At 43.1% G+C, this 24,293-nt stretch overlaps 1 protein-coding gene across 2 annotated transcripts in view; it reads right to left on the bottom strand.

Annotated features, from left to right (window-relative positions):
• Positions 1-16,500: 16,500 nt before the first annotated feature.
• ABHD12 (abhydrolase domain containing 12, lysophospholipase) overlaps positions 16,501-24,293 on the bottom strand; it is a 223,156-nt gene continuing 215,363 nt past the window's right edge. For both annotated transcript variants that reach the window (XM_077486185.1, XM_077486184.1), the window contains exon 13: positions 16,501-24,196. In XM_077486185.1, the coding sequence (XP_077342311.1) occupies positions 24,163-24,196 (34 nt within the window). In that variant the 3' untranslated portion in view covers positions 16,501-24,162. The remainder of the gene's footprint in view (positions 24,197-24,293) is intronic.

Here is a 24,293-nt window from a genome sequence, read left to right as displayed (position 1 = left end):
AGAGAGGGGGGGACAGAGAGAGAGGGGTGTGAGAGAAATGCAGAGAGAGGGGGGGGGACAGAGAGAGAGGGGTGTGAGAGAAATGCAGAGAGAGAGGGGGAACAGAGAGAGAGGGGTGTGAGAGAAATGCAGAGAGAGGTGGGGCTGAGAGAAAGAGAGGGGGCTGATGGAGATGGGGGATAGAGAGTGGGGGGCAGAGAAAGAGTGTGAAAGAGAAAGAGGGGGGACACAGAGAGAGGGAGGGGACAGAGAGACAGGGGGCTGAGAGGAGAGTGAGGGGGAGATGAAAGAGAGACCTCTAGCATCTGTCCCTGTCTGCAGTCCCTGCTTTGCCCCCTTGCCGCAGTCTTTGTCTGCAGGTAGTCTGTGTATGATTGTGCCCTGTACCTTCCATGCCAGTCGCTGTCCTTGAACCTGGGGAGCTCTCTGCTCTGTTCCATCCAGCGGCTCCCTCGCATCCTCCGCCTCCCACCTGTCCTCGTCTTCCAGGCCCCCAATCAGCCTGTTCTCCAGGCCTCACTGTTGAAGAGGAGGTTTTAGTCCAGGCTCCAGAAGGTACCGGGGATGCTTTCGCCCCTGCTTCTCGCCTCTTCGGCCATCAAAGAGGCGGTAAAGCTCTTTTCTCCCCTCCCTCAGGCCTGTAACCTTCCCCGCGGAGGCTGTGGGGCTGCTCACTTACTCGTGCAGATAGATTCCTGCACCTCACCGTTGCTTGCTGCCATGCTCTCACCGCTGCAAACCTGGACTCTCGATGTGCCCACAGAGATGGCTCTGTGTGGCAGCTGTGGCACGCGTGCCATAGGTTCTCCATCACTGATCTAGAGCAACCCTTGCAATTCCAGTCTCAAGAAACCTCTGCTAAAAGATTACTATATCTACAACTCATGATACAGTAGTGTAATGGTCAGCGGGAAGAATGTTCCTTACACTTGTGGCGATTGGGAAAAATTGCCCCCTTACAGATAGCTAAAATGATCAAGGGTGTCAGTAGGAACTTAGAGCGGCAGAAATTGCTCAAGGAACCCCTAGCAATCTCTGGAGGAATCCTTGTGTTCCATGGAACCCTGGTTGAGAAACCCTGACCTAGAGTCGCAAAAACAGATCACTATATTGTGATGGTGGATTGGTTAAACTACCCATAGCAGCTACATGGTGACCAGGTGCGTTATTATTGTTTTATGAATTTTAGGGATATAATGGAAATATACAATTTGAGGACAGAGTTTAAACAGAAATTGAAATAAAATATACCTGTCGGGTTTCTGCATCAAGGGGACCAGACATGTAGCTACACATAGTGACCAAACAGAGTATATATCCTTAAAAGTGAGATATATTAACAGTGAACACAGCAATAAGCCACTGCCCAGGTCTGAAGTTTGGCTTAGAATCTCACTGCCGGGGTCCCAAAACTGGCTAGGTTTTCTAATAGTCAGATCCTTGAGGCACAACGCCGAAGGCTTACAATTCTTAAAGGGGTAGTAAAGGTTCGTGTTTTTTCACCTTAATGCATCCTATGCATCATGTTCAGAGTGGAGATCTGGGCCTCCTGGCCTTGGCATAACAGGACCAGCTGGCTGCAAAAAGAATTTAGGATGAGCAAAAGTAGGGATCTTAACCCACACAGCCAACCCATTTAGGCCACCTAACACTGGAACTACAGAAGCCTCAGACGCCTCAGCAGGTGGGAGTTTAACCCAGTCAATAGAGTCCGGCTAAGCCAGCTGGAGCGGCAGCCCGGGAATCAGCATAGACCAGCTGGACTACAATTTCCTTTCTTTATATTCCTATTTGATGATAAAGTCTGGTATCTATCTCAAAGATTTAGGAGCTGATTTTTTATCTCTAGACACTGCTAAGTATAAAAAAATCTATTTTGAGACCATTTGGCAACAACTGTAGGCTTTTACAGGCAGATTTCTTCCTCTATACGAAAAAGAGAGTTATACAATTTCAGCTTTTGTCCAGGACTGTATGGTTTATGTACAAAGTTGCAGCTCAACAGTACTGAAGAGTATCTAGGGCAGTGATGGCGAACCTTGGCACCACAGATGTTTTGGAACTACATTTCCCATGATGCTAATGCACTCTGCATTGTAGTTGAGCATCATGGGAAATGTAGTTCCAAAACATCTGGGGTGCCAAGGTTCGCCATCACTGGTCTAGGGCTTCCCAATAATTTGATCATTGTAATTGGCTGTCACAGTGATCACGTGACCAGGAGCCCATCCTACTGGCTCCTGATCATTGCTGTTATTGGAACTGTCAGGGTTACAGTGCAGGGGGCTTATGACGGAGCATACTCCCAAATAAGGTACAGAAATAAAGCCCTACTGTCAGAAAGTCACCCACACAGCTACTCACACACAGCTGTTACCTCTTCTTTGCCGCAAGTCTAGGGGTTGCCTTTTTAAAGTTTATTGCAGATTAACTTGGGTGGGATTTAGGGAAGCTGTAAGGTTACTCCAGAACACTGAGCAAGAATGTGAGGACCCTCTTCTCTTTGCAGGTACTGATCAGACTAGTCTCTTCAGCAGTAGGACATAAGTGGACATCACTGGGACACCAAAAGTAATTTTCCAGGCCAGGGAAGCCTTAGTAGCGGTCTTTTCCTGCACAGGATTTAGTCCAGCCTGGAGGGCTGCTGCCATCTGCTTGCTGTTCGTGAGGCCTGAAGCTACTGAGAGCTGACTGAGGGGCTGTCTGCTGAAGATCTAGTCTGGTATCACTGGAGGAAAGTGTTGCTTGGAAGTTTCAAGGAGGCAACCAGCTGTCCCTGAACATTTTGTGAGTACAGAGTGCTGAGAGATCTTAGAGACCTTTGGGCTGCTGCCACCCCTCTTGTGCTAGAGAGTCAGCTGTGGGTCTATTTGAAGGGAACACCGGCTGGTGTTCTGAAGAGCTCAGTACATTTAACCACTTTCAGACCGGACCATTTTGCTGGTCAATGACCAGAGGTCTTTTTACAATTTGGCACTGCGCTGCTTTAACTGGTAATTGCGCGGTCATGCAATGTTGTACCCAAACAAAATTTGCGTCCTTTTCTTCCCACAAATAGAGCTTTCTTTTAATGGTATTTGATTGCCTCTGCGATTTTTATTTTTTGCGATATAAACGTAAAAAGACCGCAAATTTTGAAAAAAAAATGATATTTTCTACTTTTTGTTATTAGAAAAATCCAATAAACTCAATTTTAGTCATACATTTAGGCCAAAATGTATTCAGCCACATGTCTTTGGTAAAAAAAATTCAATAACTGTATATTTATTAGTTTGCGCAAAAGTTGTCACATCTACAAACTAAGGTACGTTTTCTGGAATTTACGCAGCTTTTAGTTTACGACTGCCTATCTCATTTCTTGAGGTGCTAAAATGGCAGGGCAGTACAAAACCCCCCCAAATGACCCCATTTTGGAAAGTAGACCCCCTAAGGAAATTGATAAGTGGCATGTTGAGCCCATTGAATATTTTATTTTTTTGCCTCAAGCGATTGAATAATGACAAAAAACTTTTACACAAAGTTGTCACTAAATGATATATTGCTCACACATGCTATGGGCATATGTGAAATGACACCCCAAAATAAATTCTGCTGCTTCTCCTGAGTACGGGGATACCACATATGTGGGACTTTTTGGGAGCCTAGCCGCGTACGGGGCCCCGAAAGCCAAGCACCGCCTTCAGGCTTTCTAAGGGCGTACATTTTTGATTTAACTTCTCACTACCTATTACAGTTTTGAAGGCCATAAAATGCCAAGATGGCACAAAACCCCCACAAATGACCCCATTTTAGAAAGTAGACACCCCAAGCTATTTGCTGAGAGGCATGTTGAGTCCATGGAATATTTTATATTTTGCCACAAGTTGCGGGAAAATTACAAACTTTAATTTTTTTTTATTTTTTTTTCACAAAGTTGTCACTAAATGATATATTGCTCACACATGCTATGGGCATATGTGAAATGACACCCCAAAATAAATTCTGCTGCTTCTCCTGAGTACGGGGATACCATATGTGTGGGATTTTTTGGGAGCCTAGCTGCATACGGGGCCCCGAAAACCAAGAACCGCCTTCAGGTTTTCTAAGGGCGTAAATATTTGACTTCACTCCTCACTACCTATTACAGTTTTGAAGGCCATAAAATGCCAAGATGACACAAAACCCCCACAAATGACCCCATTTTAGAAAGTAGACACCCCAAGCTATTTGCTGAGAGGCATGTTGAGTCCATGGAATATTTTATATTTTGCCACAAGTTGCGGGAAAATTACAAACTTTTTTTTTTTTTCACAAAGTTGTCACTAAATGATATATTGCTCACGCATGCCATGGGCATATGTGAAATGACACCCCAAAATAAATTCTGCTGCTTTTCCTGAGTACGGGGATACCACATATGTGGGACTTTTTGGGAGCCTAGCCACGTACGGGGCCCCGAAAACCAAGCACCGCCTTCAGGCTTTCTAAGGGCGTTACAGTTTTGAAGGCCATAAAATGCCAAGATGGCACAAACCCCCCCCAAATTACCCCATTTTGGAAAGTAGACACCCCTAAATTTAGGGGTACACTAGTGAGACTAGGTAATAAATGGCGGGTGCCCTGAAACTATAAAAAAATAACTAACCAACCAGCGTCACCTGTAACAGTTATATGGTGATCACTGGTGAAAGGGTTAACTAGGGGGCAATCAGGGGGCTTTATGCGGTAGTATATGGGGGTCCCTGGCGCTATAAAAAGCTGCGGCGAACCTAAATACCTACCTGCCTAACTAGTGTCACCTGTGACACTAATACAGCGATCAGAAAAACGATCGCTTATTAGGCTGGGTTCACACTGGAGCGATGCAGGAACGCCACGAATCCGCGGCGGGTTCCCGCATCACATGCCTCCCGGCGGCAGTTCACACTGCCCTATGCGAACTGCTGGGAGTGTCAGTGAAATGTTAATGACACCCCCAGATCAGTTCGCATATCACAGTGCGATCTGCAAACTCGGATCGCATGGTGTGAACACCCATGCGATCCGATTCTGCTGAGGGCCAAAAAAAGGGTCCCGTGCGAGTTTGCGGCGGGTGCGACACGAATTCAGCCATACTATCTGTATGGCTGAACTCAAATCGCACAGAGATCAGATGTGATTTGCACTGCAGTGCGGTGCGAATCACATCCGTTCTCATAAACCGCTGCAATGTGAACCCAGCCTTAGTGACACTGGCGACGGGGGGTGATCACGGGGTTAAACCTTTATTGGGGGGGTTAGGGGGGTACCTTAGAACTAAAGGGGGCTAACCCTAACTGCCCTAACAGTTATTACAGTCACAAATGACACCCGCCGGGTGATCAGGGGGTTAAACCTTTATTAGGTAATAAATGGCGGGTGCCCTGAAACTATAAAAAAATAACTAACCAACCAGCGTCACCTGTAACAGTTATATGGTGATCACTGGTGAAAGGGTTAACTAGGGGGCAATCAGGGGGCTTTATGCGGTAGTATATGGGGGTCCCTGGCGCTATAAAAAGCTGCGGCGAACCTAAATACCTACCTGCCTAACTAGCGTCACCTGTGACACTAATACAGCGATCAGAAAAATGATCGCTTATTAGGCTGGGTTCACACTGGAGCGATGCGGGAACGCCACGAATCCGCGGCGGGTTCCCGCATCGCATGCCTCCCGGCGGCAGTTCACACTGCCCTATGCGAACTGCTGGGAGTGTCAGTGAAATGTTAATGACACCCCCAGATCAGTTCGCAAATCGCAGTGCGATCTGCAAATTCGGATCGCATGGTGTGAAAACCCATGCGATCCGATTCTGCTGCGGGCCAAAAAAAGGGTCCCGTGCGAATTTGCGGCGGGTGCGATGCGAATTCAGCCATACTATCTGTATGGCTGAACTCGAATCGCACAGAGATCGGATGTGATTTGCACTGCAGTGCGGTGCGAATCACATTCGTTCTCATAAACCGCTGCAATGTGAACCCAGCCTTAGTGACACTGGCGACGGGGGGTGATCACGGGGTTAAACCTTTATTGGGGGGTTAGGGGGGTACATTAGAACTAAAGGGGGCTAACCCTAACTGCCCTAACAGTTATTACAGTCACAAATGACACCAATGCAAAAAAAAAAAATGACATTGGTGTCACTGTGACTGGGGGGCAGGGGTAATTGGGGGGGTGTGAGTGTGCCTGGCATGTTCTACTGTGTAGTGTCGTGTTGGTGCAACTCACCGATCCTCTCTCCTCGGTGTCGGAACGAAAAATACCGACACGGAGGAGAGATTACATCACTTCCTCTCCTGTGTTTACATTACAGGAGAGGAAGTGATGTCACGAAGGATTTCTATTCGTCGGGAGCGATCGCGAGGAGGTGGCCATGAATGAATGGCCGCCCCCTCATCCCGGATCTCTCCCGAACGAATACCGACCGCCGCAGGCACCGGGGGGGGGGGGGGCCCCCGACCCGCGGGAAGGCAGGGACGTAAATGTACGCCCATATGCCTGCCCGTGCCATTCTGTCGACGTACATCGTCGTGCGGCGGTCGGGAAGTGGTTAATCCTCTGTAAAAGGGACTTTGCTCTTGTGGCTCTAAGAAAGGAGTTTGAAGTTTACTACTACCTCAAAGCAGTTCGTTGCAAGAAAGAATACTTAGTACTCAAGTTGTACATAGTTCCTGTTTTTGTAGTATCCCAGTTCTCCACAAAAAAATAAAACAAAAACAACACCCCTAGACTGGTCATTGGAGAAATGTGTGGATGAGCCTGTGTGCCTGGCGTCTAGTGGGGAAGACCTTGAGAGTTTTCCTGTGACTTCTACAGGAGTAGCACTACATTTGTATTTTAACAAAAATTTGGGAAATATATCTCCTCTGTGTGCACTGCAATTAAAGAGGAAGTAAACCCTGATGGGTTTACTTCCTCTTTTTTTCCCTGCAAAGGTAAAGCATAATGGACTACTATGCATCGCATAGTAGCTCATTATGTGTCACTTACCTGACACAGGAGCCAGCGAAGTCGCCGCTGATCCCTGTAGTCCGCCGCGTCCATCTTGCTGGTGGCGTCTCGCAGCTCCGACCAATGACAGCGGCGCAACCGCGATGACGTCACTCCCGCGCATGCGCACGGGAGTCGCGCCTCGCAGCTTCGTTGCTGTCATACGGCGAAGCCGCGATGACGTCACTCCCGCGCATGCGCACGGGAGTCGACAAATTTGGCAAATCCATTCTTGGATTTGCCTCATTTAGTGCGCCTGCGCGCCGCTGTCTACGGCGCATGCGCCGTAGACAGCGGTGCCCATTTTCGGGCAAATATCTCCTAAACCATATAGGTTTAGGAGATATTGCTTGGACCTACAGGTAAGCCTTAATCTAGGCTTACCTATAGGTCCAAGTTGTTTGGAAGGGTTTACTTCCTCTTTAACTTTACTGTATTTTTTTTTTAACTGAAAGTATGTATTTGATAAACCATTGAGCTGATATTGTAAAAATATATAAATGTATAAAATTTGGAACTACAAAGGTTTTGTTCTCCAGCATTTCTATATAAGGTTTAGGTTTTTTAAATAACCCTCAGGCCTACAATGTACATTTTACCAAAAAACAAACAAAAAAAAAAACACACAAAGAAATGTCTTTGGGAGAGAAAGGGTTAAAGACCCTGCAATTATAGAAAAATACTTGCTGATCTTTCACAAATGCACTGTTGTCAACTGGCAACAAGCAACATTTCTGTGTTGTCAAACCTGCCTGTTTTTTTTTTTTTCTTGCTAAACTCAGACCCACCTACTCCCCCATGTTCTTAAAGGAGTTGTAAAGGCAGGTTTTTTATCATTCTATGCATTAAGATAAAAAAAAATCTTTGTGTAGCAGCGTCCCTAGCACCTCTTATTACTTACCTGTGCTCCTTCTCTCTCCAGCAATGTCCATGAGTGTCTTAGCTGTGTCAGAGACTCCTCCTGATTGGCTGAGACACAGCAGCGGTGCCAGTGTCTCCCACGGCTGTCAATCAAAATCAGTCAGCCAATCAGGGGAGAGAGGGGTTTGGACCAGGTCTGGGCTCAGTGTCTGAATTAATATACAGAGCTCTGACTCGGCTCGGGTGTCCCCTGTAACAGGCTGCTGACTGAGGGTTACTCGATAGGAGGAGGAGCCAAGAACAGTAATGAGGGACCCAAGAAGAGGAGGATCCAGGCTGCTCTGTGCAAAACCAAATGCACAGAGGAGGTAAGTATAATATGTTTGTTATTTTTAAAGAAAAAGGAACAAACCTTTACAATTACTTTAATATAAAGGCTAATCATTCTGTAGTTCCAAGTTAAAAAGAGAAGGTTACTCTCCTTGAGATAACACAAGTGAGCACAGGGCATGGGACAGCTCAGAATTATTGACGTGATAAGCAGGTTTTATTGTTGCACTTCTCAAAGACGTATTATGCATTCACAGCAAATGATGGTCACAGTTTACTCCTAGCAGATTTGATCAGATCTTACGCACAGTGCTCTTCTTCCACCCCTGCGGGGATCAGAGTGACAGCTGTGACAGTGATGGGATCCTGTCATTCGTCCTCCTTTTTCCCTCATCCAAAAACCCTGCACTCTTTTCACAAATTATAAGGTGTTCTGTGAATGGACAAGGGGAGATTATGTTGTTCATCCACTCCTCTCATTGTCAACTCACAGAACACCTTTTATTCTGTGAAAAGAATCCAAGACTTTTTCACTGTCGCAATAACTGCTCTCATCCACACAAGTGGCAGAGGAAGAGTGCTGTTTGTAGCATTCATCAAGGCAGCTAGTATTTTTGCAGTAAACAGCATCTGTACATATGGGGAATCATCGTGTGTCCAAATATTTTCTTTTCCTGGAGTTCAGCTTTGAATAGACCAAAAGGGTGCAAATAAGGGTGCATACAGCTTACACAGAAAGCCGAGGGCATCTTGTGGCCAAAAACAGGTACTGCGGGGATCTTATGTACTGCATTTTTTTTTTTTTTTTTTATATACACATCACCGTTTAGATGCTAAAATAGAGGAAATGTGTTTGAGTTGTATCTGCTTTTCTGCAGTAATCTATATTATGAACTTGGCCTGCAGAACATTGATAGGTCTGGCTACAATCCAATCATGTCCATGTTAGACGTTTGAGTTTAAAAATTACACTACTAGTAAATGTCTCCATTGCCTTTTAAATAAGAATTCTAGGGAGCAGTTTTTATCACTAATCTGTTCCTTCAAAGAATCTCACCGCAATTATTGAGAAATAACCACATCAGTGTTAAAAACAAAGCACAAGGCATTAAGAGTTCTTGAGATGCAGGAAAATTCAAACATTCAGCACCCAGAATGGGTTGTTATGCTTCCCTTGCACCTGTCTGCAGGCAGTTCTGAGACACAAAAAAATGAGGCATGATACTTCTTCACCAAGAGATTTACATCTCTGCTCAGCCACTAGATGGTGCTCTGCATATAGCAAGTATATGATCTGCAGAACAAAAGAATATTCACAGCCTAGGAGCCCTGTGCTTAACTAAGGCTATATTCACACTGGCGATTTAGGCCAATGCAAATTGCAGTGGCAAGTGTCTTCTGATTCCTGCTGAGGCTGTGAGAGGCTAGGTGCTGTGAGCTAATAGATGCAGCCACCAGCCCCATTTATTATAAGGACAGGCTAGCTGCGGCTGCACTCATTCGCAGCTCTTTGCAGAGCCAGCAATTACCTGTGGTGATCTCTGCTGTGGGCATCCAGCAGCGATCATTGCAGGTAATCGATGGCTGTGGCGGACAGCCGCGAACAGCTGTGGAAGCTGTCAACCTGTCATTATAGGGAACGGCAGCAGTTGCACAAAATCACAAAAATGTCTGCTGCTGCTGCTGCAATTTGTACCAGCCAAAATCACCGGTGTGAATGTAGCCTTACTGAAGGAGTAGACAGCATGTTTAATTTGCAAAGTGAATGTTAACTTTGTGAATGAGGAGAAGCTGTGTTCAATTTGAACACTCAATCATAAGCAAGGGAAAACTTTACTCAGACAAGACTGGGTGAATAAAAATAGGATTTTTATAACAGCTTACCTGTAAAAATCCTTTTCTTGGAGTGCCGAGCCACAGTAATAACTGTATGGGTCATATGGCACCTTCTGGTGATGGACACTGGCACATCCTAAACAGGAAGTTCAATTCCCCATATAACCCCTCCCCTTACAGGGAGTACCTCAGTTTTGTAGCAAAGCAATACATGTGTAACCAGAAAGAGGGGAGAGATCTCTGTGTCCTGTGATGAAAAGGATTTTACAGGTAAGCTGTTATAAAAATCCTATTTTCTTTATCGTACATCACGGGACACAGAGCAATAACTGTATGGGATGTCCCAGAGCAATGCCACCTGAGGGGAGGAGACACACACAAAAGTAGGGTGCAATCAGACCCGAGTACCTATACTGCTGCCTGCAGCACACTGCACCCAAAGACGATATGCTCATGCCTTCTTACATCCACCTGATAGAATCTGGCGAATGTATGGACTGAAGACCAGGTTGCGGCCTTGCAGATTTGAGCCATGAAGGCTGGTGATGCACTGCCCACGAAGCACTAACAGCCCTGGTGGAATGCGCTTTGATCTAAAAAGGTGGAACCTTCTTCAAGCCATCTGTTTTTTAAATCTGAGCAGTCGCCTTCAAATAGATCTTGACTGCTCTCACTACATCCAAAGAGTGTAGTGATTTCCTTCCTTAGAACAGGGTTCTGGAAAAAATTTAAGTAAAACAATATCCTGGTTTAGGTGAAAACCACCTTTGGCAGAAAGCTAAGATGAGAATGCTATACTACTCTATCCTTGTGAACGATTAAATATGGTTCTTTACAAGAAAGAGCTGGAAATCTGACACCCTTCTTACAGATGAAGTGGCTACCAGAAAAACTAGCTTCCTTGTCAAAAGGACCAAAAGGAATATGTCATATTGGCTCAAAAGGCTGTTTCTGTAATGCCAACAGAACTAAATTCAAGCCCCAAGGGTTCAGGGGTGCTCTAACCAGTGGATTAGGCTGCGTTACCCCATGTTTAGGATCAAAGAATGCGAAGCAAGCGGACGCTGAAACAATACTGATAAGGCCGAGACCTGGCCCTTGATAGTATTTGAGGCCAGTTTAATCTCTAGCCCCTTTTGCAGAAAGGCAAGAATTCTACCTATGACATACTTCCTAGGATGCCAACCCCTGGATTCACACCAAGAAATATATGCCTTCCAGACTCTATAATAAATGACTCTGGAAGCTGGCTTCCTTGCATTAATCAAGCTAGGTATCACTAAGCCTGTAAGCTCACGATTCCTTAGAATGTGGGTTTCAATAGCCAAACTGTTAAATTTAGCATTTGTAAAGTACTTCTGGTGAACGGGGAAAATAGGTAAATGCAAGTATGCATCCTTGATGTCGATGTCAGAAGTCCTCCCCCTTGTCGGATGGAGACTACTGAATGGATTGATTCCATGCGAAAAGAACGAATCTTCAGGAACCATTTGGTTTTGGTACCATAAAAAAGGTTTGAATAAAACGCTGACCCCTGGTCATCCACGGGGACCACCATGATCACTTTTGCAACAAAAGTCGGTCTAACGCTAGAAAGAGAGACTTTTTGTCCTCTGGATCTTTGGTGACATTTGGCCTGAGGAAACGAGGAGACAGGAACTCTAGTCTGTAACCTAGAGCTATTAAAGAGACCACCCATCTATCTTGAAATTCTTCCTGCCAGACCTTTGAGAGCTGCAGAAGTCTTCCCCGCCATTCGAGCGAGCGGGGGGCGCCCCTTCATAAAGAGGCTTTAGCATTTTGTCTTCTTTTGTCCCTGGGGTTGAGCCTGAGGTTTACCTTGAACCTGACGGCAGAGGCTGCTGCAACTGCCTGGAAGCCGATGCCCCTGGCACTGGAAAAAGTGCCTGTTTAACCTAGGCATGCTTGCTCTTTTCCTTAACTGGCAAAAGGGTACCTTTCCCACTTGATATTTTTTGGATATATTTGTCCAAATCCTCCCAAAACAGCTTTTCACTGCGGAAGGAAAACAAGCTTTTTGCATGGCGCTTCGGCTGACCAACTATTTCAACCATAAGATTCCACGCATATGTACCAACCCAAGAGTAAGGCGAGATATTTGAAGAATAGAATCTCTGATTGCGTAAAAATGTAAAACACAAAGCCACTGGAAGCTCAGCTACTTCCTGGGCCTACTGTTCAGGGAACACCTCGAGTAACCGTTTCAAATGGTCTCCCAAGGATTGACATACTCCAGTTGCTGCCACTGCAGGTTGAATACTGAACCTGCCAAGGAAAAAATGTTTTTTTAACAGGAATTCCATTTTTTTTTTATCAGTTGGATCCCTAAGCATTTGTGCATTGTCAACCAGACAAGTCAAACTTTTATACACAGAGGATATTGCAGCGTCAATTGCTGGCATACGCCACATCTTAGTAAAAAGTTTTTCTTCCATAGGATAGAATGTTGAAAACTTTTTGGGAGGAAAAAGGTACTTATCTGGGTGATCCCACTCAGAATACATAAGCTTTTCCAGTAATGAATGGACAGGAAAGGCACGCAAGGCTTGTGGAGGCTTTAGTGAACCTAAACAGGAAGTGGGGTCTTTAACCGACATCGGGGTAGCTTAAATGTGGAGTGGACCATTTTAGTAAAAGAACGCACCAGCAACTTCTCAGCATGTGAAGCTGAAGAAGGTCCTTCCTCACTTGATCCCATGGAAGAGGAATCATGAGCCTGTTCACGGTCCCCTAAGGGGGATTCGTCTATCCCCTCCTACAGTTGCTTTGTTTGAGGTTGGTAGAAGGGGACCTAATGCGTTTTCTTCCACTCTGTGAAGATGCGATTAAAGCCACTAATATTCTCTCTATATCACTCATAGCTGAGGAGAAAACCTGCTCAGTTATATAGACCAGGGCGGAAGCAATTGCAGCCCCTGATGGCTCACTCTGACCAGCCTCCTTAGAACAGGATGGTGTTGCAGAGGGAGGGTCCTTAGGACCTGAGAGCGACCCCTTGTTGTCCTTGGTCTCTGTGGTATTTGAACCACCTCCTCTGGTCAGTGCTGAGCAGAGGTACCATCAAAAAAATGCACCCACTGCTGAGCAAATAGTCCAGCAACTGCCTCTGCTATTAAAATCAGCCTGATGCTCTAAGTAAATGTGCCTGGGAATGCCTGTTTCACCCACTCACATGCCACCCGTCCGCTCTGTGTCCCTCAAGCTGTATGCACCTAAAAAGGCCCATGTTATAGCCATACAGCCCGCGTTGTGGATGCTGAAGCGTGCCAACAGCGCTAAGCCCTGCCCCTTCCTCCGAGAACCCACCGCACGAACCTCCCTCATTTTTTTAAAATGAGATTGTTTCCCGTGCGACCAGGCTCTGATCCTGACTGGACCACATGGAGAAGGACTGGGGGAGGAGGAGAGTCGCCGAAGGGAATTGTCGTAATGGCGGAGGGAGCGGCACAGCATACCACCATCTAATGCCATGTTCCCTCTGCCTGCAGGAAAGTTATCCAGGTGGGGGAGGGGGGGGGGCATTCCTAGCAGCATTTACTTTAAAAGGAGAAAACCCACAAGAATTCGAAAAATTCCTTAGGAATCTCCCTTACCTTATTCAGCTGTAGGGTTCTGTGGTAACAGACCCAATCTTCACCTCTCACGGTGGGCTCCATTAGAAAACCTTCAGGGACTGGGGCCCCCTTTTTATCGAGGGAGCCACAGCCCTGGGCCTGTAAAATGCACCCCGCCAAGAATATGGCTGAAAAAAACAAATACTGGATCCCGGGGTCCAGCTCTCTAAAAATAGAAGCTTTACAGGTAAAACTTTGTTTCACGAGTCCCGGGTACCATTCAAAATCGGCCTGCAAAAGACACTTTGAATGGATTCGGTTGCATGGCTTGCCCCAGTAAGGAATATTTCAGCGGAGCTCAGCACAGCACATCTTTATCCATGATAAACACCTAAGACACTGGCAAAAAAACTGAGGTACTCCCGGTAAGGGGAGGGGTTATATGGGGAATTGAACTTCCTGTTTAGGGTGTGCCAGTGTCCATCACCTCAAGGTGCCATATAACCCATACATTTGTTACTGTGGCTCTGTGTACCATGATGTATGATAAATAAATTTGCATAATTTAACCTATGAACATGCTCTATTGCTTTAATAAATGCGAGTGAGATGCTGGAATTCACATAAAACTTATTAAACAGCTAATTAAACACAAATAAAACTGCTAGACTATGCCAACTCTATTGTGGTGGTGGGCGTGTTCACTTGGTGAAGGGATTAGATAACCTTATCCACAGTTGAATAATGGAGTTTGCCATTTGACCATATGGTCCATTGACTGATTTTTCTGGACTGTTTATTTATATATTTTTTTCCGTATTTTTAATATTAATCACTGTAGCACAACACAGCTTTATTTTGTTTCTTGTGGGAATATATTGCATTTGTGGTGCTGCTTTTTTTTCCACACTGAATTATCTTTTCACATGCACAGTATTATTTTTGTATTTACTTATACAGCGCGGTCAATTTAAGCAGCGCTTTAGTGTAGGAGAAAACCCATGCAGGCACAGAGAGAACACGCAAACTCCAGGCAGGTAGTGTGGTTGTTAGGATTCAAACGGATGACCATAGTGCTGCTAGGTGGAAGTGATAACCACTTAGCTATATAAAATGTTGGATGGCATGAAGTCCTTGTGATGCAGAGCTCCACCCTTTTAAACACTGACACCACTTGCACATGATACGAAAATCAGAAGGAAAAATTCCTAAGACGAGCTGTCTGTCGATTTTCGGATCGTTAGTATACGGTGCTTTTGACAGCTGATTTCACTTTTTCGTCAGACAAAAGCTGGATGTGCAGATTTTTGTCGGATGTGAACTAAACGTCTGATTTTCGGATGGTCAGTACAGAAATGGTCAAAAGTACAAACACGCATAATTGGAATCAAAGAGCGACTGGGAAGAGTTCAGTCTTGTAAACTACTGTTCGTAATCTAGACTTAACATTCGTGATGCGGCAATTGATGAAATGTCAAAATGCAGCGCACATTGTCATCTTCTTTAAAGCGGTAGTAAACCCGCTATTGTTTTTTTTTTTTAACACCTGCAAAGCAAAAGGCATAATGAGCTAGTATGCACCGCATACTAGCTCATTATGAAATACTTACCTTAGAACGAGGCCCCGACATCTGGTCCGATCCACGCCGAGGGAGCTGACATGCTCCCTCTGCGTTTCTTCCGGGTATCGTGGCTCTGGCGCTGTGAGTGGCCGGAGCCGCGATATCGTCATGTGTGCGGGAGATTTCATCCCGGCCGGGCCGGCCACTGCCGGACTTTCAGCCGAGAGTCCCCTTGTGCGCATGCGCCGCTGCAATCAGCGGCGCATACCGAGGGGAATATCTCCTAAACCGTACAGGTTTAGGAGATTTTTTTTTTACCTACAGGTAAGCCTTATTATAGGCTTTCCTGTAGGTAAAAGTAAAAAAAATGAGTATACAACCACTTTAATATGATAATAACGAGGCTACTTTGCTGGTGATACTGATGTGTTTATGCCAAACGTAGTTTAAAAGGCATTTTTTTTGTACGATCTGAAAATCTCGCATCAACGCTTACCAAACTTCTACTAACAAAATTAGCAGAAGGGGCCCAAAGGGTGGCGCTTGAGAAATTAACTTCCTCTTTATACTTTCATAGTACGTTACTATGTTCGTGTTTGTCAAACGACAATTTGCGGATAGTTGGTATGCTAGACTAAATCCTGCACATGCCACGCGCTTTTGAAAAAATAAATCAGGCACTCGGTCGTACAACAATTTGGGTGTACGAAGTCTTATACTCTTCCCTTTACTTTGCGGTGACATGGCTGAGGTGGACAATTGCATGACCAACAGCTGAGAAAATAAAAGTATGAACACAGGCATGTACTGGCCATTGAGACTACAGGGAGTTTCCCGGTGGGCCGATGGCTCAGTGGGCCGGTTTCAGTGACAAAGTAATGGCTGCACGGCTTGCCCTCAACTTCACGCAGTGATGTGAGAAAGATGAGAAAAATACAGAGGAGAATAAGTGAAAAAATGAAAGAGGTTAGTGAGAACTCCTTATGTTATGCTACTTATGTTTTTTTGCACAATTACGTATAGTTTTATATACTATTTTTGTGCTTGTTTGCTAAATTAAAGTGGGCCGGTCTGGATGAAGTCCAGGGCCAAATTTTTGTCCCAGTCCAGCCCTGTATGAACATAACAGTTTATACAGGTGTCACTGCAATAGATGGGAAGACAAGCCATGGATCATATACATTAGTTCCTAACCAGTTTGACATTTTTTTCTCTTCAGTTTTAATAGTGTCCTTTTCACATGAAATAATCTTAACTTCACTTGTCACATACAGTATCCATACTAATAATAAAAGACATGCATTGCTAGTTCAATATTTATGAGGTACATAAAGAAAACAACATCAAATTTGTTTCCGCAAAAACTTTATTTAGCTTCTATATTATGCAGCCCCAAACAGTGCTGCCTCACAGCTGCCTCCACAAATCCATGTTCAATTACAGAAATCAACAATGGAATCACAACAGTAAAAAATAAAAGAGTTCTGGAATGTCTGTACAGTTTGGATCTTTATAATGCCATTTTTTTTTTTGAAGGGTATTTGTTGGGAAGCAAATCACCCATGTGGGAAGACTGTAGGAAACGACACTTTACCGACTCAGGTTCTAATTTAGGGATATTAAACCTATTTTTATAAAGCATTTGTTTTGGAAATACTGTTGCACGGTCCATGTGTCAGTCAATTGCTGTTTTTGTTTCAGCTTTCCCACAAGAATGTATTGCAGCAGAACAGAATCCCGTTACCTTCAGTGAGCAGCAAGTACAAATGTAGAAAATTCAGTTTGATATATTTCTGGTAAAAGCCACTTTAAAACAGTAAGGTTGGGTTCACACATGTGCAGTGCGAATAGAAGCTCAGTTTTCACAGCTAATTGACAGAGTAGTTGTTCAGCGTTTCACATTAGTTTTTGATCAGGATGAGGTCAGGATTACATCAGGATTTTATCCTGTTCAAAACAGAATGCATCTGCGAATGAGACGCATTCCCTTAGAAGATAATGTGCTCACAATTCGCACCGCAATTCCCAGAAAACGCATTTTTTTTGGTCAAGTCAATGTGGAGTGTGAATGCAAGGCACATATGTGAGCCAGCCTCAAATGAACGTATGTTAAAATGTCATACAAATTGGATGCAATGTAATCTGCATAGGTGTGAACCCAGCCTAAAACCTTGGTTTGAGGGCGTTTTCCAAGACAAGCAAAATGTTTTAATACATTTTGACTTGATAAACAAGCGATGTCTTTATATACATGTAGCGTCATGTCACAACTGAGTTTAAAAAAGAAGAGAGGTGCCTCCAAGTGTAGCAATATGGTTACATTTAATGAAGGTACAACATTTAGCAACTCACATGGTTGATAATTAAAACAGGCACATCTAAGCATGCAGGAGTCCATGGTAAAACTGTCCACATAGACCATCCCCCGCACCGCCATCAACATCATCTCTTCTACGCTGCGCTCCACGTGCATTTCAAGCCTCAGTTTCAGAACGCTCTACTGTAGGGTAATCTTCCCAGTCATGATTACAGACCGACAGCGGTGAGAGCCGGCGGTGTGGAGGACGGTCTATTTGGACAGCTTTACCCCGAATGCCTGCATACTTAGATGTGCCTCTTTTAACGGATTATGCGGCAGGGCGGCCCGGCTGCACAAAATCATGTACCTGTACGTGATTTTGTGTAGGGGGCGCATGTCTCTGCAGCTCCGCTCCTGCTGTGATTGGACACAGCGGGGCCAATCAGCAGGTTCGGGGGCCGCCATGCCCTGCCAAACGTTCACAGGAGACACTGAGCATCACTGTGCCTATGTAAACAAAGCACACCGTTGACCTGTCAGTGAAGAAAAGAAAGATCTTCTGTTTCAGCTATGCTGAAACACGATCTCCGTTTTCCTCCAGTTTAACACTCCCCCCCCCCCCCCAGTTAGAAAGCACCTCCCTAGGATACACCTAACCTCTTGATCACCCCCTAGAGTGAACCCCTTCCCTGTCAGTGTAATTTATACAGGAATCATTGTATTCTTTTAGCACTGATCACTGTATCGGTGTCACTGGGCCCCAAAAAGTGTCACTTAGGGTCAGAGATTTATCTGCCATAATGTCGCAGTCCCACTAAAAATCGCAGATTGCCCCCATTACTAGTAAAAAAACAAAACAATGCCATAAACCTAACGCATAGTTTGTAGACTTTTGCGCAAACTAATCAATAAACACTTATTGGGATTTTTTACCAAAAATATGTAGCAGAATGTATAATGACGTAAGCTGATGAAGAAATTAGCTTTTACATTTTTTTATTTTTTTTTACTGGGAATATTTTATAGCAGAAAGTAATTAATATTGTTTTTTATTCAAAGTTGCTCCTCTTTTTTTGTTTATAGCGCAAAAAGTAAAAAACGCAGAGGTGATCAAATACCACCAAAAGAAAGCTCTATTTGCAGGGAAAAAAAATGGACCTCAAATTTTATTTTGGTACGGCATCGCACGACCGCGCTATTTTCAGTTAAAACAATGCAGCAGTGTATCACAAAAAATGGCCTGGCCAGGAAGTGGGTAAAACCTTCCGGGGCTGAAGTGGTTAATCATCAACCATGTGAGTTGCTAAATGTTGTTCCTTCATTAAATGTAACCATATTGCCACACTTAGAGGCACATCTCTTCTCTTTTTAATCTTCTTGTGGAGACTGCCATTTGTAAATGAACATGTTATTGTTACACAACCTGGTCACATTGCTATAATCTTTTTATATGGAATATAAACTGAAGGACTTATGAATAAATGGTTGTGGAACGAATCATCTGAGTTTCCATAGTTTTATGGGGAAATTTGCTTTGATATACAAGTGCTTTGGATTACAATCATGTTTCTGGAACAAATTATGCTCACAATCCAAGGTTTTACTGTAAGAATTAAACCAGTTACTAAATAATCAAGAGGTAAAGAATATACAATTAGTATGCAAAAAACAAAATCTAATAATTGAAAAGATTAAGCGGTATGGATACATTAATTCCATGGGAGTTTGTGCTAGAAAGGAATGTAATGGCTAGGTTTACACTAGTGGTAGTGCTTGCTGCCCCCCTGAAAAGTGAACTGTAGTAAATCACTTTTTGGATGCCTTTGACAGGTGGTGTTTTCAACCTGTAAATGCCACCCCAATGCACAACAACCGTGTGCATTAAAGGGCTGTTGCGGTGCAGCCCTAATCACTTGATATTGGCGTTTGGCAGCAGTATTTTCTGCTGCAACAACACAAAGGAGAGCAAGTGCACATCCGCTCTAGTGTAATACAGTTTATTTGGAGCAACAATAATAAAACCTTTATTCAAAACACTTACATTTTGCAGGTAAAAATGGGCATGTTTGAAGACCCTCCTGGGTTATCGCTGTAAGATCCAGATATGGGACACCTCTAGGAGACCCACTGTAAGCTTGAGTCTATACTAGGGCCACCATAGCTAAGCACCAGGGTGCATGCACACTTGCATGGGTATGTCGGTACTCAGATATGGTTGCCCTGGTATAGTCTCAGGCTGTCAGCAGGCTTCCTAAAGGTGTCCCATAATCGGATTTTACAGCGACCATCCAGGATGGTCTTCAAAGGCTTAATTTTTACCTGCAAAATTTTAGTGCATTGGATAAAAGGTTTTCATTTTCTTGTTCCAAATAGACTTTATTACACCAGGGTGGATGTGTGCTCCCCTTAGGTATTCTTCCACCACCCAGTTGATTTAACAGAAAGCTGCAGTGCCCCATTGCTTGTATATTGATCCAGAACTACTTCTTTCATCATGGTGGTGGATTAGACCAGTGCACCAGCTAGTTTATGTGTTTTTTTTTATGTACTTTTTGCTGCAGTATGTGTATGACCTTATCTTGCTTTTGCAGCATAAGGCCTCATGCATCAGCTGCTCCTAGAGGCGCTTGGCGTTTTTTTCCTGCCTGTAAACACCCCTGCCTGTTAGCCTATGCTGTCCATGCACACACATAGGCATCTAGAGGAGTTTAAAGGAAGTTGAGCAGCCGAGTTTTAGCAGAAAAAAAACACATGTCTAGGGCCAGATTTATTCACAGTACAGTAATTATGGAGTATGTTGTAAGTACAAGCACTGCAGACTGTGTACAATGTACACTGTATTTAGGTTTAGACTCTAACAATGCTCCTTCAAGCCACAACCAATATTCACCCTATCTTCTCTATCTCTATCCCAGGATGCCCCTCTATTTCCAGTACAAACTTGAAAGGAAACAATACTGGGGAGACAGTGAATGAATCCCATATAACCAATGCTAGCCTTCTGGTGGGATTCTGTACAAAGTTTTTGCCTCATGGTAAACCTGGTCTCAATTTATGTATTGCTATATATGGCCCATAGTTGACAACTCACATAGTTAGAGTCAGGGACCACATTTATTAGAGGTTTGACACATCAGAGTGGCTTTACATGTATTTGCAAATGTATGCAACAAAAACCTCTGTTTTTAGCCTGAGATGTTACATAAAAAAAGTTTAGTAAAGTTTTTTGTTGTGCTATCGACTAGCTAGTGAGTGCGTGCTGGGAAACCTTTGTACTGTTCCTAGCCTGTGACAGACATTTGGGGAGATAGAATCCAATCCCAAATAAGTTAAAAGCAACTTTGTTAGTGGACCGAATTCTCTCCATACACAGCCAACATACATTTTTTTTCAACATACATTTTATCAGATCATTAAAAATGTACGTATGCAAACATTGTCACACATATGCATGCACATTATTGCATAACAATGTACATTTACATGCAGATTTGTGTGCATTTTATCAGGTTAAAGACTTGTGACATACATTTTATGTGTATCCATCAATTTCAATACTGTCTTTAAGTGCATTGGCATATCAAAAACTATACAGGACTTTCTTCTTTTTTTTTTTTTTTTGCACTGCTATAAAAGGGCCGATGTCTAAACAGGCACCATTGAAGAAAATGGATTTTGCATGTAATGTTTCTGTGCAAAAATAAAAATCACAACACAACAAAACAATGAAATTTGTATTGGTAATTAAAATAATATATAAAAGGTAAAATAATATTTATTAGCTCAGCAGACATTTATTCAAAAGTTACTGAATTCAAAGCTGGGCAAGGTAAGAAAAAGGCTATTTGCTATCTTTAACCCACAGTCTTTAATAATCAGGTATTTTTAGATTAAGAAATGATCTGTAACAGGTCTGTTTTCAACCTAATGGCTTTTTTATGTTGGCAACTGCTCCTACAGCTGTTCTCCTGGAGCTCTAGAAGAATATTTTTAACAATAAAAATGCTTGCAATATTAAGGAAATGTTGATAAGAAGAAAGCAAACATTTATTTTATTTTTTTTACTTGCCCAGAGTCTAACATTTTCCCCACATCCAACTCGAATGACAGGAGATTGTGACCGGACAATGGAGCCGGTTCAAAAATCTCTGGGGTGGCTGCAGAGCGAAATGCACAGGGGTCCTGTGCGTCTTTGCCTCTGTTTCAGGTCCGAATTCAGGCAAAAATTAGGGCCCAATTTGTCCCTGAAACGGAGAACAAGGACGTACCAGACCCTTGCTGCAAGCCGTATCCGTTTTAAGTGTGAACATAGCCTAAGAAATCCTTATTAGCGATGATTCTATATAAAAGCATCATAATGCACTATATATTGAGATGGAGGTGTCTTCATCACTCTCTACTGTTGGGTTTTACTCTACCTTGTTCTGACCATTGTTTAAGCTCGGACAATAAATTAGTGTGAAATGGTCCCATTAACCTCTATGGGGAATGAAACTTGTTAATCACAGGCAGTGTAGGTCAGCACTGAAACAAAGCTTGTGAACTACTACTTTTTGAACGCCTCTCTGTGCCCATCAGAATGCTTTGTAGCACTAACTTGTCCTGTGTGTGCATGGCAACTTTTGTTTCCAATAGAAGTGAATGGGGACCATTCTAGTTCACATAGGAACATAAATAATGCTAGTAAGCCAAACTACATCTCAATACAGCTATGTATTTGTATACACAAACACTAACTTATAAAAGGGACATACTGTAACAAAGGAAAATCTAGTAGATATTCCAGATGAATTAATTTAGATTTATTTTAAAACCACAAGGTTTTAACATTCAAACTGTAGCACAAAATAAAAATAACTAGCATGGTAAAACAGAAAAGATATATGTTCTGATTTCTGAATATATAAGATCCTTCTTGATGCCACAAGTTATTTCAAGTCAATTCTTAGGAAAATAGACAAACTTATATAATTAGCAGTGCAAACTGTTCCACATGTACCATTTAGCAGTGTATCTGTTGCAGAAGTAAATTTTCCTGATCCACACTCAGTTTATTGCTCAGTAGCTATTGTGGGGGAGATGGACTTTTGTAGTCAAAGATGCCTATAACACCAAGGGAAATTCCGTTTTGTTATTGTAGAACTCTTACGGTATTCATGTGGCAATCCAGATTAATCAACACAGAAATCTGCCACCCAAAAATTTGGTGAAAATGTTGTCAAATCAACTGTCGTCTTGTTCAAAGAGTTTCCTAAACCTCCAGATCTAGCTGCTTATCCCAAGTAGACATCACTGTGGTCCAATCCAAAACGCCTTGATGTATCACACCTGAGCCAAGCACTGTTTGGGCAGAAGAGGAGAAGCAGAATACAAGCAGAGGCACCATTTATCTACCTTCTTAGATATTTCGTTTTAGATACTTAATGACCACCAGGGCTGTTTCTGTCACATATTTTACATGTTGCTATTATTTGCAATAAAATGGTCCTTTCTTCCAAGTCAGCTTATGAATATGCAATGCCAGTGTAAGAAGCTCTGCTGATGAGACTAAAAAAGGCTCAGAAGAATTGTGGATATAGCAGGAGTGAATTTGTGAAGCCCATTGCTCAATAGAGAGTAAATGTATTTATCAGGCATTCCAACAAATCTCATACCAATATGTTAAAAAAAAAAAAAAAAAAAAAAAAAAAAAGATATGTATGATGTGTTCATTAGTAACAGCTCTCTATCAGTGCAGCAGGGAGTGCTTTTAAGATAGACCCAGGAATTAAGTTATTTCCATGAATATAAATATGTCATACAATGGAAGCTAAAAAAAAAAAAAAAAAACTTTTCTGGTTAGGCAGCTCTTATGTGTGCTGATGGGCTTTAGCCAACCATGGCTCTATTCCACAGAATTTATAATATACAAAGCTGTCATCTGAAGTTACAGGTCTTCGATTTAATCCAAGTAATAAAAGGTCACACTAAGGGTTTATGATAAACTAAAGCATTGTCTCTAATAAAACAAAAGCTCCACAATCTCAGTGCGAACAGCTCATCCTATGTACACAGCTGACCATTTAAGGTCCTGCATCTATCATATTCTTTCACAAAGGATGCAGAACATTAATACCCTCACTATCCCTTGTATAAAATGATTACCCTCACCTTCCACACAATCACACACATCTATGGACTATCTGGTAAAGCAGAAAGTACTGGTTGTCTGCCAACAGAACGACAGTGTAAATGCTAACATGCATAACCTTTAAAATTATTGCGTTGATAATATCAACTGGACTTTATTCCGTCAGTGTAAAACAGCAGCTCTTTCAGTTATCATTTAAGAATTTTGATTACCATCAGTAACTTTATCCAAATCCTGCCAAAGTGGGGACACAAATGTAACAGACATCTCACTTACAGCCAGATTGCTCTTCTGGTGCTGTCTGTTGGCTTTTCAGGTTCTCCATTAGCTGCTTTAAAAACGCAAAAGGTCCCATAATAGTCTGAGAGACGCAGGCAAAATGTACAAACATACATAGGGGGTCACACCCTTGTTTGGTAGTTGTACCCTAGGGACAATGGAATGGATTATATCCAATGGGAAAGCGGGAGCAAGCTCTAGCACCGTAGCTCTCAAACTCCTGCTTTTCCATTGATACACTGGAATCATATTGCTGCCCCCAAACCACATACAAATATCCAGGCTGTCTGCATGTAGTTGGTCTATTGCTGCTCCTGGGCACTGCCTAGGAAATCCCTGTAAAGAAGAGAAAGACATGGTCACGTATGTTTTTTGACTCTTGTTAATGAAAACATAAGAAATGTTACAGTGAAGGATCTTGGTAATGAAGGTC

Source organism: Lithobates pipiens, unplaced genomic scaffold (assembly GCF_037356315.1).
Source record: "Lithobates pipiens isolate NorthernLeopardFrog02 unplaced genomic scaffold, aLitPip1_a1.2 Scaffold_18, whole genome shotgun sequence".
NCBI classification, from domain to species: Eukaryota; Metazoa; Chordata; class Amphibia; order Anura; family Ranidae; genus Lithobates; species Lithobates pipiens.
This window is presented reverse-complemented; position numbering and strand designations above follow the sequence as displayed.